The sequence below is a fragment of the Gasterosteus aculeatus genome, chromosome 11 (assembly GCF_964276395.1).
Source record: "Gasterosteus aculeatus chromosome 11, fGasAcu3.hap1.1, whole genome shotgun sequence".
Classification (NCBI taxonomy): domain Eukaryota; kingdom Metazoa; phylum Chordata; class Actinopteri; order Perciformes; family Gasterosteidae; genus Gasterosteus; species Gasterosteus aculeatus.
In genome coordinates, this window is record NC_135699.1 from 12,330,443 (window position 1) to 12,353,400 (window position 22,958).

The 22,958-nt window shown below is 47.9% G+C and overlaps 1 protein-coding gene across 7 annotated transcripts; it reads left to right on the top strand.

Moving 5' to 3' along the window:
- The first annotated feature begins 1,747 nt into the window (after positions 1-1,747).
- On the top strand, positions 1,748-22,454 carry tex2 (testis expressed 2). 7 transcript variants are annotated; one of them, XM_078083833.1, is made up of 13 exons: positions 1,748-1,825; positions 3,185-3,249; positions 10,534-12,292; positions 13,681-13,881; positions 14,825-15,188; positions 15,770-16,062; positions 16,386-16,538; positions 16,679-16,778; positions 18,490-18,610; positions 19,071-19,193; positions 19,480-19,689; positions 20,069-20,189; positions 20,931-22,454. In XM_078083833.1, exons 3-13 carry the CDS (start codon positions 10,559-10,561, stop codon positions 21,078-21,080), a joined length of 3,570 nt encoding a protein of 1,189 aa, XP_077939959.1. In that variant the 5' UTR covers positions 1,748-1,825; positions 3,185-3,249; positions 10,534-10,558; the 3' UTR covers positions 21,081-22,454. The 7 variants fall into 7 exon arrangements, with proteins under 7 accessions (XP_077939959.1, XP_077939962.1, XP_077939958.1 ...); XM_078083836.1 differs by having other exon boundaries at positions 1,812-2,100; XM_078083832.1 differs by having other exon boundaries at positions 1,822-2,379.
- The last annotated feature ends 504 nt before the right edge of the window (positions 22,455-22,958 follow it).

The window sequence follows — 22,958 nt, forward strand, 5'->3', positions numbered from 1 at the left end:
TGCGTGAACATCTGAGCAGCACGCGCGTGGATGTCGGGATCGGGCCGCGTCCTGGTCAGGCTGCCGTCTCCGGTGCTGTATATGCAGAACGGGAGGTCTTTTGCAATTACCAAACACTGTAGAAAGCCTTTCATGTCCCCCCCCCGGCCCCCCCGTCCCCGACCCCCTGCTGTGACATGGTATGGAGGAGGACACACATACATTATGCACACACACACACACACACATACACACGGAGAGATTGAGTCTTCCTCCCTTTCAAATACACACAGAGGAGCGTGCATATGCCCCCCCCCCTCCTTGTTCATTCTGCATACAGTTCAGTTCAAAGGAGCCCAAGCGAGGTGGCGGTCCGTGCTTCCTTTCCAGCGATTAGCCTGGCCCACCATACGCAGTGATCTATTGAGGAGGGGCTTTTATGAGCTTCATGAAGGGGTGGTTATTAGAGCTGGGGAGTGGAGATGGGCCGTCTGGCCTTTGAGGGGAGCAGCAGGGGTCCCGAGTCCTTTGATGTGAATCGCGCCGTCAGATGACTTTTGAGAGGCAGCCGCAGAACGGAATCCTCACAGAGGAGCGAGCCCTCGTGTTCTGTGAGCGACGATTGACCCACTTTGTTTGCTTCTTCTTTGTTTTTTACACCTCGCGTACAAGACAAAGACACCAAGAGAGCTGATGATGAATAAAGAGGTCACCATTATGTCCACACCCTCGTCGTACTCTAATCTTAATTTTAGTGTCACTTGTTATTTGAAAACGTCTCTCTCTCTCTCTCTCACTGTGAATTAGCAGTGTACTTGTGTACAGACACATACATTCGCTGTACAATAAACAGCTCTTGGTGATACACAGATGGAATTTCCAAGGCCATTGACCATTAAAAAATCCAATTATCTCTAGAATAATTAACAATGACTTTAATTTGAATCACTACCCCTTCTTTTGACGTGTGGCCTCGTCACAGGTGAGGAGAGCAAAGCCTCTGTTGGCGGGATGCTGGAAACAGGAAAAGCATCGACTGCCCGCTCAGACAAAAACAATGTGAATGCTTTCTCACCCACAAATAAAACCAACCTGATACTTGATACTCACTACGCTATTTGTGGAATCTATAAACCAAATCTAAAATGTGCTTGCGCGGAGTGTCCAGCGGGTGGCGCTGTTAATCCGCATCCCGTGAATGTTTTTTTTTAGCAGAGTCCTGCAGGTCTTCACGTTCATCACCCTGTTAAACAAGTGCATTTAGATATAGTTTGCAGGCACACTTTGATAACAATAAATAAATATTAAAAAAAAAACTAAATAAATAGTGATACACGCATTTGAAAGATTTGTGAAGTCAGGTCATCAAATATGACTTACTAAATATAACCAAATATGGCCGTTAAAACATTTTGAGGAGTAAGTCACTTGTATTTTAGGGAAACACTGTGAATATGAGCAACATAGAGAAAAGAGCAAGGCAGCTTTATTTGTAGCGCGTATAATTTAAAGTGGCGAAAAACAAGGCGTCGGTCAGATTAAGAAAATAAATTAAGAGAAAAGGGTGGAGAATAAAGTGCTGGTTCCTATTCACCAAACATGTACTGTATCAGTGGCAGTGTCCACCAGATGGATCCCTCTCCCCGACTCCGATCCACCGGGGTTCACGCTCACAAACTCTTATGTCACAGGTGGCTGTGCGCGCCGACGCCTCCGTGCGCTCAGTGCGGATGCGAGCACCGCCTCGCGCCGCTAGGGGGCGACTTATTCAAGCGAATACTGAATAGAACGAACCGGCCGGGTTTCGGATCGAACGTTACCGGCAGCCAGCTAAATCCATCCTGGGGTAGGTTGCGTCTGCGGCTTCTCTCTCTACGGCCGTTGCAGTTTGAATGACATCCACCTACAAAAGGATGATGGTGGTGTGTTTACCTGCAGCTAGTCGCTATTAAGGGGAGACGCGCGGGGGGGGGGGGGGGGCTCTTAGTGCTTCTTATTGGGGGGGGGATCCGCGTCGGGTGTGCATGCTGCAACGCCATGACGCGATTCACACTCTCCTGCAGCAGCACAACAAAATGTGAATCAGCCGGAAAGCCGACGATGGGACGCGTCTTTTGGGCTGTGAGTAGCGTTTGAAGAGGGGGGGGGGGGCGACAAAGGGGGCGGGGCGCCGGATATCGCCCATTCAACAATACAACACACGCCCTGGCATTAAAAAAAAAAACGTCGCGTCGGGAAAGGGGAGATCAGGTTTGGGCAGTGTGTGTCTGCCGTGGACTCTCTCTCTCTCTCCGGGTGCACAGGTCTGTCCTCACGCACGGATCCGATCATCGCACCTCGCAGAACCACAGCCTGCACAGTGGGGAGGGAGGGGGGAGGGGGAGGCGTGCGATAACTACGGTAAGGTTATTAAGGTTTTCCTTTCTTCTCCCCCGCCCCCCTTTTAGTTTGTTGTGTTGTATCAGCTGTTCAGGCCGCGGGTTGTGTGTTACGCTGAAGTGGTAAATCAGCGCGGTCTCTGAGGGGAACAAAGGGGGCGGGATGGAGCCTGAGGGAGCCAATATCTGTGATTCCTAGTGTTAATAATAGAAAAGCATAAAGAGACACCCCATGGAATGAAGCTGTCAGGGTGCCACCTCCCTGTTAACGGGCCTTGGAGCTTTTTCAGCTGTCAGATCCTCTGGGTTTGGATGGTGTGGTCCATCCCAGCTGTGTGGTGGACTCCTGGCAGGTAGGCAGGCGGCTGGCGGATCCGCGGCTCTTCACTAAACTGCACCGGTCTACTTGGTGAGCTCGACCCCCCTCTCTCCTCCTCGGTCCCCCCTGTCCAGCAGCAGGCCACATGAGACATCATCGATCGCCCCGGGACTTTTATCTGTGTGCCACCTAATTACGCCCTAATCCCCTCTTTATTCCAGGGATAGCCCACGTAGGCCGGGACAACGTTGCTTAGCCTGTTGGATCATTCGGAGGGAGTTTTTATCTGCTCTGTGGTCTCTTGTGTGTTGGTTTTCTGACGGAGTTGTATTGTGGCTTTTAACACAGGTGTGAATAAATGTCCTACATTATGTGGAGGTGATTGTACCGATCCAATATGACGTTGAGGCTGTTTTGGTTGTTCACAGTGAAACAGCTGTTGCTTTGAAAGCACATGACGGTTGTGCGCTAACCATTAAACAAAATGCGTCCGTCTGTGTTTTTCTAGGCATGCTAGCACCACGGCTGCAAGTTGTGCTGCCAGAGGAGATCGAATGCCTCTGAAATCTCAAGGTGAGACTTCTCCGCTGCTTTGACCGCGTGTGTGTGTGTATGTGTGTGTGTGTGTGTGTGTGTGTGTGTGTGTGTGTGGGAGGTGGTGGAATCAATCCAAGGCCTCAGACGACAGCCTCCTACCTCGCTGCCTTACATTGCTGTAATCATGTCCCCTTCATCTGGACTTCTCTCCCTCAAACCCCCCCAACCTCATTCCCATCTCTAACATATGCACGTGAATGTTGAATATGCTTGAATATATTTCCAAATTCTGCTTTTATGATTAAATACCCACGTATTCCGTACTGTAATTACACAAATCGCTGTGACGGTGAGAGCAAACAGTAGCAGCTGACCCACCTGAATAGGCTTTTGTTTGGATAAAAAGAGACTTGATAGCTCTGCCGCGAGGCCTTCATGCACAAACACTGCAGTATAAAAATAAAAATCCAAAGCTAGAGAAGTCTGTGTGTGCTGCAGGCTTTTAAACTTTCAAGTTCAACGGCAGCTCACATTTTTAAAATAAATGTTGTGCCCTCTTTGTGGTTTGAACCGGTGCATCCCAACAGCAATCAAACAGTCAAATAATCTGTATCTCTGGCTGAGGTGTTGACAATTCTGCCTATTAACTGCTCTACTGAGAAAGGGACACATGTCAAGGAAAGAGCCATCCAAAGTTTGTCTGATATGTTCGAGAAGAAGGTACGAGAGGTGAGCTCATTTCATGTCCGATTTCTGCAATAGTCTTTGATACGTTTTAACTGCTCTGACTGCAGGAAGTCAAGGCCGCAAGGACGGCGACACATTGCACGTGTCACCGTGCTCTGGGTTCTGGTGAAATGCAATAATCTGCCACGATAATCTGCCAAAACCAAACGGTGGCAGACGCATACGATGCTGCAAGAAGCGTCACTTTGCTTACGGTGGATGTGGAAGGACGACACAACCACACGAATGCATTCAGGAGTTACAATGGAAAAGCCACAGGTGGTTGTCACTGTGACGAGCAGCCGCAGGGGACACAGCTAATGGCTGCAGTGCGCGTGTGTGTGTGTGTGTGTGTGTGTGTGTGTGTGTGTGTGTGTGTGCGTGTGTTGACCAAGCATTGAACCACTTGAGAAAGAGAGGGAGAAAAACGAATGAGTGGTGCTTTCCTCTTATTGCAGCTATCTTGTCAAACAGGAAGTTAATCGTCTTGGGAGAGTAGATTACAAACAAATATTGCACTACACACTGACTACACACTGTTTGCAAGCCAGAGGTGTACTTCAGCCGGGCCAAAACTTCCCATCGCAAGCTTTTTCAGAGTGATAAAACCCGTTGTGACCCCGAACATGCATCCATGCGATTATGCATTTGCCGTTCGTGACACTTGAGGTAGAGAAAGTGTTACTTCCTCCTGGGCATGTTAAGCGTACGCTACAATGATACCGCATCTGTCGGGTTTCCGCATGATTCTGCATGACCTTAGATGCTATCTGACAACCATCAGGGTTGTTTCTACTTCTTGAGATCTTGGAGAAAAGTCTGCGTCTCTAACTCACTCACTCACTGCTGCTGCCTTTTCAGATATCTGATACGGGAAAGATTACAGGTTTCCACCCGCTGTCATTTTGTGTAACTCACACGCTAATTCTGCATGTATTGTGTGGCGCGTCACTGTCAAAACCCAAATGTGTTTCTCTTACGCTCCTCTCCTACTTACCGCAGGGTGTTCTCCTGATGCGTACCATGGCGTTCCCGGCTCCCTCGCATTTCAGCACCACCTATTCCTGGTGTTCAGAAAGGATAACAACATTTCTAATGTCGCCCACGCCTCCATCCCTCCATTCATCATGTAAAAAACGCTGGATTACGACTAATACCAAATCTTCCGGCGGGTTTGCAGGCTGTCAAGCAGCTTTCACATAGATTATACATTTGTTTGATATGTTTGGGTGTCTTTGTTTAAGACTGTGCGTTCCTTCGCCTTTTGATCGTTCGGCGGCACCGCACATCGATATTCGATGGCAAACCCGCTAATTACAGGAGCAAAGCGCGAAAACCCGTGTGGCGCCACTTTGGCAATTCACCAGCTTGTAATTTAACACTGAGTGGAAGAGTCAACAGCTGAAGATGTCCGGAGGGAAGCGTACTGATGTCGACCGGCATAATCAGAGGTTATTGATCAGAGGTCGTCTCTTTTTGCATTTTGAGAAGGGACAGCCACATTATGAACCAACGCACGATCTCTCCGTCTCTCACTGGCCTCAAAAAGGTAGATCTAAGCTTCATCCATTCTCTTTGGTGCTCTTAGGTGGTTTAGCGCCTACGCATCTTACACACACACACACACACACACACTGAGAACCGTTCACTGAAGATTTGAACAAACACTCCACGCACTCCGGGGAGACCAGGGTTTGTGAAGTGTGGAGGGAACTGCCATGGCGAACAAAAGGACGCGGGGATGAGTGTGGAGAAAGAAAAAAAAAAAGATGAAAGCATCACCGTTGGCATGGCAACCACCAGCCGATCTGCACGGCAGGGTTTGATGTTTGCCGCTGGATTCTGGGTTAGAGACGGAGGGGCGAAGATAACCGGTCTGATCCAGCCGAGCTGCGTGAGTGCTCTTCATCTCCCCGGCTGTTGTTTTACTGTCGTTTTATTTCGACTCCTCTTCGTTGTGAGTTTCCGTTGCCGCGCTGCTCGGACGCTGCCGGTCGATGGGCTGAGCACTGCGTTGTGTTGCAGTTTGGTGCGTTCACGTGTGCATCCGGAGGCTCGAGGTCTGTCGCTGTCACAGAAATAAATTGTTCCAGCGGGCGTATTGACGCGTCACACAGTAATGGTGTCAGTGTTGTTTACTGCCTCTTTGTAATGATGGAGTCCCGTACTGGAGCTGCTCCGCCCAAACGGTCCGTAAAGGCTGGCTGGGGAATCCAATTTTCTTTGAAATTTTCCTATTTAAATGTTTTATTGCACGGAATTCAATACGAGCTGATGGGAAATGAGCCGATAGAACAAGTCAAATGGCATTAGCTTTACATTAATTAGTAGGTAGGCATTTTATACACTTTATCATTGAAATGACAACAATTCACTGGCTCCAGTTTCCCAAATGTAAATATTTTTGTCTTCTCTGTTAGTTAAATGAATATATTCTGGTGAGATGGTCGTCGTATTACGGTACATTTACAAATACACGTGCACAGTGTGTGTGTGTGTGGTATGACCATGGCGCTGGTGATGACGGTGGAGGTGCAGGAGACAAGGCCTGTGCAGAGTTGACCTGGAGGCGGTCTGCTGTGTGTAATGTCCCCTAGCCATTGTGTCTTCTTCTATTTGTCTTCCTCTGCGTCAGGTGCTCTCTGCTCGTTACCCGGCTCCTCTGCTCCTCCGCTCCCCCCTTTTGTGTCACTTTTGTTTGCGTTCATGCACATCCAGGCAACTGCACACGTCACGGGACCAAGGAGCTCCTTTCTGTGTGCGTGCTTGTTGGTGAGTAAATGTGTGTGTGTTAGTGACATCAACTGCTCTACCAGCCTTTCTCTTTCTGTGTGTGTGTGTGTGTGTGTGTGCGCATCCTGTGCTCATCCTGAATCTCTCTGTCTCACCCGATCAAATCTCCCCCCTGTCACCCGTCCCCTTTTACTGCCTCGCCGACTTGTTTCCTTCCTCGACTCGCTCTCCATCTCCCTCCTGCCCCATTTTTCACACGGCCATCTGCTCAGTATGCTCCTGACGCCACCATTCACCCCTCCTCGTTTTTACTTTCCTGTTTGATCCTCCCTTGGTGGTCCCTAAGTTCACGTCCTTCAGCGGAGGTCACGTCGCTCTGTCCTCGACGCTCGCTGACGCATCAGATCACATCAGCACCCTGTTACTTAAGGAGAACTATCCGTTCCTTTTGGGCTCGGCAGAGATTTCGGTGGCCTGGCATGGACATTGCAGCCCACGTTGTCCTCGTCATTGCAAAGATGTAAGTGTGTCATTTCCATCAGAGGCAGGAAAAACAGTAACTGTTGAGTCATTGGCATTTATCCACGCATTTAAACCTGTACACATATGTCTTTTAGCTTAGCACAAAGAGAAATGTCACAGATTTTTCATCATCATCATCATCATTGTCATTGTCATTGGTGACTCAACTGGTGTCATTGAGTTGGTTTTGAAAATAAATACTAAATTCTTGATTGGAGGTTCTTTACTAGATTTGTGTTGCTCCGCTTTAGGCCACATTAGCTTATTTATTGTTGTTGTTGGACTTACAAAGAGAAGAATACCAAAGATAAAATTGCTGCTTCTGCATATTTTTATGTTAGGACTTCAATGCTCAAAAGCTGCAAGACTTTGTTTTCACAATCTTCATTTATTCTCTTTCACATTTCACATTTCACCCCCCATCTCTCTATAACCTCAGTGGGGTCAAACTGGGATTCATAAACACACCGATGTAACAGCTCATTCATAATCAATAGACATGTCCTCTAATCCTGGTGTTGAGCACGAGCTATCGATCATAGAGACGTAACACGCGGCGCGTCACACCAAACCCACCGTGGGGGAAGAACGATTGGCGCCACAAAATGGAACCAAGGACCGAAACAAATAAACAAAATGCCCTGCAGCAGTTAAAAACATACAATTTCTGGCTGTAGCTTCCTACTTTACAGTATCGAGTATCCAGCTTCTCATCCATCCACCAGAAAGTGAAACACAAAAATATCAAACTTTTGCTTCAATGAACCTCTACGTGTTTCTCCTGACTTCAACACTGACAATCCTAATCTGTAAATATAATACCCGGTTGCTCCTCTGGGCCTCAATCGTTGTGAGACTGTGTATCTACACAAAGGAGGGATATTGTGTCCAGGCAGAAAGAGAGACTGAAAAGAAGGCACGAATGGGATTTGCTGCAGCACCTGTCACCCCGACTGGATAAAACAAGCTGGAGGGGTTAAATCGATTAAGTGTGCTTCTTCACTCTTCAAAAGTTGAATACAGTGTTCGGCTGAGAGAAGAGCGAGACTCATTCTGCTGAAGGCAGCACAAACCACGTTGACCATTAATGCACCTCCATCTCTCTCCACTGTGTACCTCCCTCCTCTTCTCCCCGCATCAGCACCACTTTCCCCATCTGTGCCCAGTGATGAAGACGCGTGTACATTTAAATTGCCTGCATGTATGTTGAGTTGAACCGGGAAGGTGACCTATTTTTTGATAAGAAATAATATTCCCTAAACACTTTTTTCACAAAGTAGTTTTTTGTTGTATTCTATCTTCTGCTTTTCTCGTCAGTCCGCTGTGTTTGCGTTCCATCCCTGTTCGTTCCCCCCTGTCTCTTTGCCCTCTTATTTCATCCCTTCATTCCCAGCTACTTTGACCCCCCCCCCCGTGCCCCAGCTGATTAGAGTGGCCCTGCTTGCCTTGATTAATTGAGATCCATTTAATGGCAGCGGTGCACCGAGGAGAGGAAAGAACTAAAACTGTGGGTGTGCTCCCATCTGAAACTGGACACGTTCCCAGCGTGTTTTTAGTGCTCAGCTCATCATTTGTTGGGCTGTATGTGAGGCATATTCATTCAAATTACTGTACGTTGCTATCAGTTACTTCTAAATGGTTGTGTGAAACAGAAAAAGTAAAGGATTTTATTTTAATTTTATTTATAGCCCTTTATTTAAGATTATCGTTCAGTTGCTTTGAAAGATATGCACCACATGTTTGTATTCACAAAACATGGAACCAGAGAGTAAAGAGTTTGCAGTTGTGCTTTAAAATGAACAATATATACATCATCAAGTGGATGCTGATTGCTTTTCTTTCAGTCGAAATCATCGTCGCCTTTTCAGTTTTGCATACAAATGGACGCTAAGGACCCAAGCGGAACACAGCGCTGCTTAACCTTAGAACTAGACGTTTCAGCGGGATGACATTTGCATGATTTGGGGTCTTTTGTCCGCACGCTCCCTGAAACCTGTCTCCTCCTCCTTGGTTCACCCTGTCGACCTTCGCCGCCGCGCTTTAATCCGTCCTTCAGACGTTCATGACGACAGCACCCACCTCCGTCTCCCCACTCACTCGCCTCCTCCCTCCTCTCCTCGCTTCGGCCCTCCCCTCCTCTGTGTCATCCTCCCGGTTTCCTTCAAGTGAATCCCACCATCCAAAAAGCTTGTCTCTGACAGAAGCTCAGCCAACCGATGGGGCGAGTCATTTCTGCTCGCACAAGCTCACTGCTCTGTAGTTTCCCTCCTCCTTTCATTACGGGGACACTTCTATCAAGTGCAAGCAGAGGGACTTTGTGTGTGTGTGTGTGTGTGTGTGTTTGTTTGGCCCTGCCTCTTTGATAGCGCTAACCGTGGATGATGGACTCAATGCGATGTGGAAGACCAAACAGGCATAATAACTCATTAACGTGGAATCGCCCGGGTAATGAGCGACTGCCGTTCCGCCGCGTTGAGACTCAACAATAGACGCCTTGTTCCCGTGATCGCTGGAGCCTCACAGCTGCTTTGTTGTGTGATCATGTCCTGCAAATTGTTATGTGTGGGTGGGGGAGGGTTTGTGTTTATTTATGTATATGTTTATGCTTTTTACGATCCCATAAAAAGAAATAATGCAATACATGACGGTTGGATGTTCAACTTAAGGACTAAATGATGGACACAAGAAATTAAAGGAGCATTATCAGAGCAATATTTTTGCTATTGATATACAATTATAAAAATATATATTTTTTTATTAGTACAAATGAATGAAAGAAAATCCGTTTAAAGTTGCACAAATTGATATTTCGATACGGACAAAGAGTGGTTTTTGGATTCGCCAGGTTAGACAAGCATCGTTTCTTTTTTTTTTTTCTTCTGTCTCGTCTTCCCCACCTCGGAGCATTTAGCCAGCTGCAGTCTGCCTCCCGTCTAGAGGGGGGGTTTAAATACAGCTGAAATGCTGAAGGCCCGTCTCCTCCAGGCTCACGTGTTCTGAAGTCACCCATTAATCATGTTGCCATAGCGGGCGTTTGTGAGTGACTAGGCTGCTGGTAAGACAGAGACAGGCTGAAGCCTTGCATAAGGAGGGCTAATGGATCGGGGGGCAACGGCACACCTGTCCAGTCTACTCACATTAGAATGAATGGAGAGCTGCTGGCCTGTTCTCTCCTGTTGTGTGTGTGTTATGGAGACTGTGCGGACAATGTGGGAATCAATTTAATTAATCAAATTGCTGATTTGTGCTGCGGTTTGTCAACTTCCGTTTTTTCCCCCCTACCGATGTCTCTGTGGTTGTTAACCGAGTGTCCTGCTTCCGCCTCCTCGTCTCCCGCAGGCTGTGAGCCTCGTGCAGGGTGGTGATGAGCAGTCAGGGCAGCAGCAGCAGCAGGGGTAGTGGGCAGCATGGTGACACTCCTCCCCCCCGTCACGCCCCGGGACCCAAGCTGCAGGTGCAGCGCTCCCTCTCTCGGGACACCATCACCATCCACTTCTCTGCTCTGGGGAAAGAGGAAGACGACGAGGAAGAGGAGCTCTACGGCGCGCCTCTCGGATCGGCTGGGGCTGAATGCGAGCTGGGTGGCCGCGGGGGTCTTCGAGGTCTGGAGGCTGCGGGGGCCGACGAGCGGTCCGTCGCCACGGGCCTGGAGGCCGGAGAGGATCTGCGGTTTGTACCTGCAGGTGGCGAGACCTCCTTCGGAGCTGCTGTACTCCCCGTCTCATCCACCACATTGTCGGTGCGGCCCTCGGACCCACACTCACCCTCCCCAGCTATAACTATCATCCCCAGCTCCACGCAGCCCCACCTGAGCTCCAACCCTCCCGCCAGCTCCTCCTGGCCCTCCGAACGACCCTCGGCCAATCCCCCGTCCACGAGCTCCGGCTCCTCCTCCCCCTGCAAGTCTGCCGCGCTGTCGTCCTCCAAGCCTTTCCTCAGCCTCGTCCGGTCCCTGTCCAATGAGGTCGAGTCCCGGGAAACCGCTCCTGCTCCCGCCGCCGCCGCACCCTCGCAGGCGCGCCACCGTCACCTGATGAAATCTTTTGTTAAGTCTCTTTCCACGGACACATCGAAGGCTGAACACCAGGAGGGGCCTCTTCACCACTATCTCCATCACTCCCCTCACCAGCAGCCGTCCCAGCGGCCTCCACCTCGCAACATGCAGCTCTTCAAACAGTTCTCCCAGCCCCGCTTGTGCTCCAGCCCCGTCATCGTCACACAGGCAGGCGGAGACTCCAAAACGGCGCCCTCCTCGCCCATCACCTCCCCAGATGGCAGGTCTTTCTTCAAGGTCCAAGAGGTGGAGGCCAGGATAGAGGACACCAAGCGACGGCTGTCGGAGGTGATGTCGGACCCGCTGCAGCTTTTCAGTAAGATCATGGGGGACGAGTCCGGTGCGGGAGCCGTCGCCACTCATCGAGCCAAATCGCTGTCCTCCAGCGCGTCGGAGCTCAGCGGAGGGACGGCGGTAAACGGACACGCGGAAGGTACCAACAGCTACAGCATCAAGGAGGAGGAAGGGGTGGAGGAGGACGGCGGCGGCCCCGCCGGGAAGGGTCCCGACTCAGTTTTTCTTTCCTTTCCGTCGCTGGCGCCAGCCACGACCCTCACCCGGGCCCCGTCGTTCACTTTCCCCAAATCCCCTTCCCTCACTCTGGGCCGCTGCTCCATGTCGGCCCTGGTGGCCCGACAGGAAGACGAGGACTTCTGTGAACTGTACAGCGAAGACTTTGAGTTGTGCACCGATACGGAAACGCCAGACGGGGACCGTCCCGCCTCCCGGCAGCCCCGCGCTGGTAGCACCGGGCTGTGTAGTGAACTTGACACAGAGGAGGAGGAGGAGGAAGAGGAGGCGGAGGCTGTGCCAGTCACCGGCCTCATCTTCCTGACACAGTTGGTCTACTGGTACATAGTTCTACCAGTGCCTCCGTACGTGTGTGCGGTGGTGCACGGGATAGTCGCCGGGTTCATGTTGGCCTTGCTGGTCCTCTGGCTGTCCTCTCCTCGGCGCTCCTCGTCAGCGACAACAAGAGGGAGGCGGAGGATGAAGCCCTGGAACGTGGCCCAGCTGGATATCAAGGAACCGGGAACCTTCAAGGTGAGACCAAGCTCGGCATGGTTCGCAGCTGTTGCTATGCGACATCAAAACTCCTCAAAGAGCAGCGGGTGCCCTTGATTCACTGGCTCGAGGGCTAGTACAAACATATTGATAGCATAACTGCAGCATAATTAATTCCATTTTTTAGATGCATTCATTGCCCATATTTATCAGACGGTCACAAATGTGAAGGCAAACATGCATTAATCACAAAGTTCTATACAGCCAAGAGTCCGTATAATCTGTTACATGTTGATGCTCTGGTCACGTGTGAAGGTTATCCTCATACAGGATACTCATTTATCAGAGGACGAGTGCAGAAGTTTGGTCTGGCAGAGAATGCCGGGCAAAGGTAACGATAGATGGCAATGCGTCAAGAGCTTAGATATTCTAAATATTTGTTGTCCTCAGCGTTTAAACTGCAGAAGGTGGTTGTAGTTTGTTGTATAATAATATTAAGAAGGAGATTCATTTTATAGCAACATGCAAAGCTGGAATAATTACATAAAATGATATGATTATTATTTGTGACCAATATAACATTGCCACGGCAACACGGAAACATGTGAAAAGCAGCGTTGGTCTTACAGCGTTTACACTTGTAGCTCACAGCGTCTGTTATATCTTACCGTGCCGTGTCGTTTTACTCTTCAGCATAAGCTGAATTATTGTAGTTTCGGATTGATGTCCCTTTTATTTGAATTTTGCTTTCGCACTAGAAACAAGCAATGAGATATTCCCTGTTGTTTCAATGAAATTGGCTTTGCTCACAGGGCCTCTTTGAGCACTGATCAAGTGGGAGGTTGGATGAGAATTAAAGTCTATGCAGCCTCAGGGGAACCAGCATTAACATACTGGGTTTTATTACACCTTTCCTCCGGTGATGGCTGCTTTGAACCTGACATTTGACTGAGAACTGCTAACGCAACATTTGCCCCTTGTTCACACTTAACCTCACTCAGAGCTGCTGAGGGAGTTATGTAAGCGTGTGTGTGTGTGTGTGTGTGTGTGTGTGCGTTTGGGTACCAAGCCTCATAGAGGGCACAGTGGTCCCAGAAGAAGAGCTTGTGCAGACAACGATACACTCTTTTGTTGCGTTGTGTGAACTTAGTGGCGCTGCAACTGCTGAGGTCATTGTGCTGCTCATTGTGAAATATACTACAAGAAGATTGATTGACAGTTGTATTCCGGTATTCATTTTTTTAAGAGGTGAGCCCTACGATACCTTGTGATATGAGGTAATCGTCAACATATTGGTTTTTAGCGTCTGTGTGGGCCGATTAGTAACACAAAATATCATTACAGGGAAAGCCGCATGTGATGTGATGTGTTTACGCCCCCTGTGAATTAACACTCCACCCTTTCTCCTCCACCTTCAAACCCCTCAGGGCTGGATGAATGAGATCCACAGTTACGACCCGGAGATGTACCACGCCACCCTGACCCACTCCGTGTACGTCCGTCTGGAGGGCTCCGTCCTGCGTCTGTCCAAGCCCAACCGCAACGTCTCCCGCCGCGCCACGCACAACGAGCCTAAACCCGACGTCACCTACGTCAGCCAGAAGATCTACGACCTGACCGACAGCAAGGTGCGCTGGTCGTGGTTGCACGTGGCCAGTGAGAAATGCGAGAGAGGAGCTGAAATGTGTGTGTGTGTGTGTGGAGGACAGATGTTAAGTTTGTGTGTCTCTGCTGACCCCTCGGTGTATTTGTGTCTTTGATGTTGAGCCTTACAGACGGTCACATCAAGCCCACGTCCCCTCGTATTTGCTTTTGCCTGAGTGCGTGTTTGCTAGTAGGTCAAGTTCAGTGGCAAAGCTGCTCGTTTTCAGCGTCCCACAGTGTGTCTGAACATGGAGTGAATATCACCGGTCACTGACCCTGTACACACAACTTTCTGTCTGGTGAAGCAGGGAGACGACCCGATGGGTTTGTATCTCTGAAGACAGTAAGCAGGCCTTTCTAATACCGTGAAGCATAAGGAGTCACTGGCGCTGTCTTCATCGTGCTTCTCTTCTCCTCCTGGAGCTCAATGGCTCCCCAAAGGGTCCTTTCTACATCATTATTGTGGATGCGGAGTGTGTTTTGAATGTTACCTACATTTGTAGTCGCAGCACCTCCTTTTATACTACAGTACAACATGGCTACACCCAGGAGGGCTGACGGGCCTTAAACTTGCATCGGGGCCCATTCCTGAATGACCGGTACGCCGCTTCTCGCTTGATTTATTACCCCCCAGGGAATATTGAAAACATTTGCAGTTTATGTTCTCCGTGGGTAGTTTCAAGTCTTCTCCAATACAGCATGATGTTAATTGACTAAATGATGGTCCAATTGACAGTAAAATACAACACAACACAGTGTGAATTATAAAGAGGTGAGTCATGGCCTGTTTTAAGCTTTCGCCACCTCGGGGCAATGCTGTTACATTATATTTGTAGTTTCTTCTTTGTTTGTCCTAAATGTCCTACAACAAAGCACTCGCTTTCAACGCGTCTGATGGTATGATCTCAATCCATATGTCCACCACAGATCAACCTGGTGCCCCAAAGCCTGGCCAGGAAGAGGGTTTGGAACAAAAAATACCCCATTTGCATCGAGCTGGCTAAGCAGGAGGACTTTATGTCCAAGACCCAGTTGGAGAAGCCCGACGCTTGCGAGGAGAAATTACCGGGGCAGTGCGAGAAGCTGGAGCGAACGGACAAATGTGAGAAAGTCGAGGCATCGGGATCAGCGGAGGAACCCAAAAGGCCGGCCTCCGGAGGGGGGGATCTGACAATCTACCTGTTTGGGAGGACGGGTCGGGAAAAGGAGGAGTGGTTCCGCAGATTTCTTCTGGCGTCCCGAATGAAGTCCGAGGGGAGAAGTGGAAGCCTGCCTGGCATCTGCAAGAGTGGTGAGTACAGGGTGGCCCACCGAGACGCAAACAGCCAGAAATATGATGGAATAATAATAGCCAAGAGTATGTAACTGCACAGCCATCAGATGTGCGCATAAGCCCCGGCTTAGGGAGCGACAATCCCCTCAACTAGTGAACAGACGAGTGTGAATGGGTCAGCAGGATTACATGCACAGCGAAGCAGCATAGTACAGTACTGGTCTCCGCTGTGGGATATAAGCCTGCGAGGATAATGGCCAATTCAAAGGCCAACGCTTGCGGCGTGTAGGTCTAGCGATAAAAGGCAGTGTCGGGCAAACAGGATTACTTGAGATGATTTAAATATCAGGCCTGTTTTGTGGATATACTGTACATAGCAATTATGTTGAAAAGGACCATTTCCGGTGCTAATAAGAGTCGGAAGATGCCGTGTGCTGCATGCTGACGAGGCGCCCCATCCAAGGACTTGATCATGCATTATGTATGTGGAATATGATGCATTGATTTTAATATGCACAATTGTATCGCATTAACCCACTCATCCCATCCTGCACCCCTCCCCCCTTCCCTCTCACCTTCCCACCCCCCTTCACTTTTAGCCCTCTTGCCCTCCAACAGCCGCAGTAGCAGCATCCAATCTGGCGGCGGCCTGGAGGCCGAGAGCAGGAGCAGCAGCCGTGGGAGCCTGGAGGAGCTTTCTCAGTTTCGCCACAGAGAGGCCTCCTCCGCGCCCCCCTGTGGCTCCGCCGGAGGGACGAGGCAGAAGATGCTGTTGGACTATAATGTCTACATGGCCAAATATATCAACCTGCAGGAGACACAGAGAACCCCGACTGCCACTGACAGCCCCGGGCCAGCAAGCCCGGAGAGCAGCCCCAAAACTGCAAAAAAGGTAGGAGACAAATCGAAACCCCCTTGTTTTGTTGCCTGGATTGTGACATCCAATCTGGCATGTCAAGGAAAGCCGTGGCATGGAAGGGCCTCACTCACGCTAAATAGCTAATAGCTACTACTGCTGCTTTGGCCGGACAGACCATCAGTCAGACCATTCAACTTTTTGATCAATTCAATATCTTAACGTGTTCATATATTGTGTATTTGTACTCATTAGGTCATAAGAGCCTCATCTTGACTGCTATTTTACTTTACTCAAACCTTTTAGCTCAAGTCAAGAAGGTCCAAGCTTCAGCACATATCCGTATGTGTGTCCTTTAGGTACAGAGGACGCCGGAGGAGCCTGTGGAGCCTGTGGAGCCTGAGGCCTGGGTCAACGCTTTCGTGGGAAGGATATTCTGGGACTTCCTGGGAGAGAAATACTGGGCCAATGTAGTGTCCAAAAAGATCCAGATGAAGCTCAGTAAGATCAGGGTGCGTAATGGTGCTAGCTTCCATAAACATTCATCTACTACCAGAAAAGTGTTTGTCCAATGAGATCCGCTGAATGTGCAAGTTTGTGTCAAAGTCACAAGTCAAAATGTTTTTAACGCTTAACACTTCTGTGTTTACAGCTGCCATATGTTATGAATGAGCTGACTTTGACAGAGCTAGACATGGGCTTTTCCATCCCAAAGATCCTCCATGCCTCCAAACCCTCTGTTGACCACCAAGGTAGGAAGGGCATGTTTTCCACACGGCTGTGGTCTGCTACATCCCACAGTTTCTCATTTGCCTGCCATCCTCCTCTAGCTCTTCTCCTACCGTCCTCCATCCTTCAGCCCAACCCGGGCTTTATCGGTTATTTCTCTTGCCTTTGTGACATAATAGTTAGACATTCTCTCATTTTTCTATTTTTTACCAATCCATCCATCTGGTCCACCTCCCTCTCTTACCATTCCTCCGTCTTTCCTTATCTTTGCTTCTCTTCCCTCTAGACTCAGACATTTCTTCTTCCACCCAACCCTCCCTCCCTGCTCTGGAATCGAGCCCCCGTGCGTGTCTCCCTCTATTAAGCCACAGTAATTAAACTTCACGTCTTGGGACTCACCCTGCCCGCCTGCCTTGAACCTTACAGAGATGTAGAAATAACAGAGAGATGTGAAGCAAATTAATTCCTACGCAGGTTGCAGGATGGGGAGAGAAAGAGAGGAAAGGGGATCTTAAGAAAGGAAAAAGAAGGGATGATGTTGTTGGAGTTGTGTTTTAATCAGTACTGGTGCTTTAGCGGAGAGACGAACAAAGGGGCAGATTTCTTCCTTGAAATTGAATGTGTGCGATGAGTAGGTTGCAGTGCGTGGATTTGAAACAATCAGGATTTGTCCAAAGATGGTTTTGTCTGATTGTGTTTTCCGTGTAAAGGTATGAAAGCATTGAAAATGTTATACTATTCATTTGAAGTATTCACTATTTATCTGAGTGTGCAATGTTCATTACTGCTTTAAGTCTGAATTTGCTTCGATAGTAACATTCCTAATTTCATATCCTGTTCATGTTTGCTTTTCTACTGTGATGGTGATAAGAAAGACAGCGTGTGAGTGCTTCCTGACTCCTTAATGTTGAGAGGACATGATTTGATTCACGGGGCCTACTGAATGCACACAAGCTTGCGTAGAGCTTTAAAGTGGTTTTTAAAGAGAAACCGTTATAGTGAAGCAAATAGCCGGAAGCATTGAGTCAAAATGAATATATATATGAATATATTTATATTTATGTTGTGAGCGTGAACATGTCAAGAGAGAATATTAGATGGTTTGAGTGAGGATGGTCTAAGCAGAAGGTGAGAAAGAGACGGAAGATGTTTGTCCATAATTGTACAATATTGCAATAACTTTGATGTTAGGCAATAACTTATATTATGCGATCAGTGAGAGACACACGCATTTGGTCCGTGGTTCTGGTACAATATGAAATGAATCAGGCATTCGGGACAGTGTGTCTCGTTCTGACCAGAAACAACTAGAGGACGCCTGACATCTTCTGGCTTAATGCTGTCATTTAGCTTCTCTTTGAGGCTGCTGCCACACTGCTTCAGGTCAATGAGCGTTCGTGTGGAAAAGGAAACACTTTTCAGCCATAGATGTTAGGGCTCATTAAGCCAACAGCGAGCGGGGGTCTGAGTCTAAATCACCCCCCCCCCCTGTCGCTTCCTTAGAAGTGCACAAACAGGAAGTAGCCTGATAGTCATGCGCTGACCTTTTCAGTGTCTGCTAGAAGCCAGGACCTCCTCCTGACAGATGTGCAGGGGATTTAGACGCCAGGCAGGAGCTTCTCAGTTGTTCACAGAGAAAACATTTAGAGATGGTCACTTTTGACAGGGATGTGAAGTGATTTTAATACTGGTTGTGTGATTACGTCCTTACGGGTTCCCTCACTACGTGTCCAGGTCTGTGGTTTGATCTGGAGGTCTCCTACATGGGCTCCTTCCTCATGACACTGGAGACCAAGATGAACCTGGCCCGTCTGGGGAAGGAGGGCGAGGGGCTCGGCGAGCACGGGAAAGAGTGGTGAGGCATTCAAGGACACTTAGCAACAAAGCTGATTTTAAAAGATTGTAGAGAGTGGCTCCCTGTAGAGGTGTTTTCATTGCCTTTTAATACATTCTCAGTGACTAAAGGACTATTCTGAGCAGTTCTGAGCCGGATGTTAATTGAGCTTGCATTAGTTAGATGTGCTTTTTCATCATTTCTTCTTCTTACTATGTTTCTGTTACACCTCTTTTCCCCTTGATGTACGAATCATCTCTCTGGACGCGTACCTCTGTGGATTTGTCCAATGGCTGGTGAGTTTGGGCGCATGTTTCCAAATATCTAGATTACAGTTTATTTTCTTGCGTGAATCATTTGACACACACATTTCCTGTGATTTTAATCAGTAGAAATGCGTTTACGTTTTTTAACTGTTGCTCGTTCCGTCTTTGTGTGTGCGTGCGGATTGTGCGTGTGTGTGTGTGTGTGTCTGAGGCAGGCCCAGGCCGCGGACATACTGTCTGGCCGACAGCGATGAGGAATCGTCTAGTGCCGGCTCCTCCGATGAGGAGGACCCCCCAGAACTCCTCAGTGACAAAGCCATTCTCCCGGGAGCCGAGGGGTGAGCGAATGTCTCGTTGCAACAGCATCCCCCCCCCCCGTGTCTTGAGTTAAAAAAAAAGGAGCAGATACAGATTTACACTAATGTGTTGAAGCAAACTGTTCAGCCCTCGTTCCCACACACGTTGGGCAAGCTTGCTGCTGATTCAACGCAGCGCCCCGGTCACGCCCCTCCGCCGTGGGCGCTGAGTAGCGAGAGATGCTGCTGTGAATAAATAATGAACCTGACTCACTCCTTGCCTCCCCTCCTCTTCCTCCTCCTCCGCTCCCATCCTCTGCTCACGTAGCTACGTGGGAGGCCACAGGCCCAGCAAGATCATGCGCTTCGTGGACAAAATAGCCAAGTCCAAGTATTTCCAGAAGGCCACCGAGACGGAGTTCATCAAGAAGAAGATGGAGGAGGTGTCCAACACGCCCCTGCTGCTCACCGTGGAGGTGCAAGAGTTGCGAGGGACGCTGGCTGTCAACATCCCGCCTCCCCCCACGGACAGGATATGGTGAGTTCACTTTCAGGGAGCAGTGCGTTGATGACTGGAGGATGAAGTTAATGAGGATCCTGGTTTGAGAATGCAACTCAACGCCCCCTGCTGGGAAAATACAGACATGCATACAATTAAAGAATATAAATGTTTAAGAACAATGAAGGTGAAATCAGCGTACAAAACGGTGTATTTAATTAAAGATGTGCTATATTTTATCTTTAAGTAGACACTGTGTGCTTTATAAGCTTGATTTATGATGAACTTCTATCTTAGTCAAAAATGATAATATTTTTTTGATTGTTTGTCACACATTTCCTCGATGTAATGAACAAGCTGTTTTACAGCTTGAGTGAGATGATGTCCTTTTTACACGTGAATGTTTCTTGGTTCTCAGGTATGGTTTTCGGAGTCCGCCTCACCTGGAGCTGAAAGCACGACCTAAACTCGGCGAGAGGGAGGTCACTTTAGTTCACGTGACTGACTGGATTGAGAAGAAGCTCAATCAGGAATTCCAGGTAAACACTGAAAAACGCAAACTGACTCATCATGAATATAATTTCTTTGCATTGCTGATTAAGTTAGTAAGTGATGTTGCATCTCTTGGCGTTTATTAAATTTGCTCTGGTTTAAAGACCTCAGCTGCTTGACTGAGAAGCTAAAGGTTCCCTCAAGGACAAAGTCAATGTGCTTAACTGTTCAGCGTGAGGATTTAGATAATAAAAGACAACTTTGGGATTAATTTATGACCACTTACATGCACTTCAAAGCAGTGTGCCTGTGGCTTTCCCACCCCTCATGCACATAGATCCAATGTAATGACACGCCTGCCTCTAGATAATTGCCTACACCTGCAAGCTACTATCCCTGTCAGGTCTACCACACATCTGCCTTTGCCCCTGCCAGACTCCTCAGGGGGGTTATTATTATTATGCACCATCCGCCTAAACCGTTTCACCAGTAAAACACACTGCTGCAGCCTTCACTGTTGTCATTTGTGAGTAAGTGTATGCACGTGGCTTTCAACAAATGCCCACACTCATTGGCTCCCAGACATAACATTGTGGGGTTGGATAGCCAGGGGACGATGTATTTCAAGTCTATTTTTCTCCGATTTTTATTATGCTTATGTTTTAAGTTGTTACATGTTACAAAAGTATATTAATTTGTAGTTCCTTCCCTTTTGCTTCACTAGACAGCTTTTGAAGAGGAGTAGTAGATGATGGCTTTGCTTCTTTCCTCTGCTTGTCCTCCCACAGAAAATATTTGTGATGCCAAACATGGATGATCTATGGCTACCCATAATGCACTCTGCCATGGACACGCGTTCAAGCGCCAACTTGGTTACTGTGACAAATGAAAGTTCGAAGGACCCAGAACCCGAGGAGTCCGAGGTCTCTGACATGTGAAGACTGCTGTTGCATAATGGCAGACGTATTATCGCCATGGTGATGTGAAAAGACCCCCCGTCCCTCCCAGAGACGCGCTGGACCAACTCTCCCAATATTTTTACTCCTGTTCCAGCCCCGATCTTGACAAGGCTCACAAGACTGGAAGTGTCTATGAACTCGTGATCATCCGTGGCAACTAAGAGCAGGAAAACGGAGGAAAAGATTGTGACTCATCGATTGTCATCCAATCACACAGCTTTATTTGTGTGACTCAAATGTTATGAATCATTCTCTGACGAAATACAATACACGGGGCATGTCGAGACCATTTAACGAACGCGGGCGCGTGGTGGTGCATCGACAAAAAGCCATCAGGTTCATTCAATCATCGGACCGGAAGAACCATAAAACCATAATACCTGTGATGTACAGCCGAACCAAAACATTTACGTTTTTCACCGACCTTTCTAATCTTCTGAGGGAATAATCCCAAAATTTGGAAATGAGTTTGCCGAGAGTACTCGCATCTATTGACACACATTCCACAGTACACTCCCGTACACACACACACACACATTTTTATGCAAACAGATCGATGGCGCTGTGTCCACTGGAGACACTGGTTGAGTTTGAGTCCAGGGTGGACTACGTCATAACATACAGCCTTCTGACCGCATGGTCGGGATTAAAGCAAAATCTGACTTTGGAGGAGCTACTACATATCTGCAAACACAGCAGCGGAACATTGCCTAGAATGAATGTATAAATAGGAAAGTAGCTGCGCAAGGAATTGTTCATTCACTGACAACGTGCTTCTACGCAAAATGCTTCTTTTCCTGCTTTATTCAGAGCTGAGCATAAGTAATAAATAAATAATTTTCAGTTTTTTTCTATTGCCAAAGCAGTCTATCAGTACTGTGAAGAGAAAAGTAAACGGTGGTGAATGAGTACAGTATCAGAATAATGGTATTGTGTTCTCCACTGTCAACATACTGGATATTAGCCATATTATTTAAGGTTGTCATCAGACATCCAGCCAATGAACGCTCTTTCCTGTTGAGTTACTCGTTTGGTTTTCTTTCTGTACCTGTGGAATGACACCAAGACGCCGGCTGCTTTACAGGCAACTATTATTTTACGCTCAAATGTGTTTGCAAAGTGTATGAGGCAGAAAGTGCCTTTTAAATAAACATTCCTCCGTAGTGAACCACATTTGTTGCATCAGTTGAGGTTAGAGCGTGTGCCATTATTGTGTCATTGACATGCCCTTTATTTCACAAGTTTGTGTTAATTTGCAGTGATGAAAATATCGAACATTGCTGTAGTGTTCAGTGATGTCACAGAATGTCATGATTCTGATTGTTGTGGATCAATAAAACCTTTTGCTTGGGAGGTTTGTGTGCTCTGGTGGTTGCAACATTTGAATTGATACTGGTATTCTTAGAAAACCACGTGTGTTTATACTTTAGTCTTTCAATGAGTGGATTTCACCAAATTAGGCAATTTCTTCGGAGTTTTGATAAACAAATCCATTAGATTAGGGACTTAACCCAGCAAAATAGTTTTAACTTGTCACAGTAGTTTATTTTCCTATAAACCAGACATAATAGCTACCTGGATGAAGTTATAAACACATTACATAACAGAATCAGCAACATTGTTGTGTCAGCTGACCCTTTATTAAAAAAAAGAAGTTCCTAATTCCATACACCTATTTTTGTACTCATAAATGATTGTCTCTTGCTTTAAAAGAGAGACTTGGGAAATAGCCAAGAAGCTCCAGTTATAACAAGACGTGATCTGGCACTACTTTTCACCTTTGTGAATGGACAAGGGAAAGGCCACTCAGGTAGAACTTAGTGCCACAAACCAATTGACAAAAACATAATGAGCGGA

Excerpts from the sequence above, each read along its gene's own strand:
- tex2 (XM_078083833.1), top strand. The coding sequence starts at position 10,559 with ATGAGCAGTCAGGGCAGCAGCAGCAGCAGGGGTAGTGGGCAGCATGGT. Across the intron at positions 15,189-15,769 it reads GCCTGGCATCTGCAAGAGTG|CCCTCTTGCCCTCCAACAGC; the intron begins GTGAGTACAGGG and ends CTTCACTTTTAG. Across the intron at positions 19,690-20,068 it reads CCCCCCACGGACAGGATATG|GTATGGTTTTCGGAGTCCGC; the intron begins GTGAGTTCACTT and ends CTTGGTTCTCAG.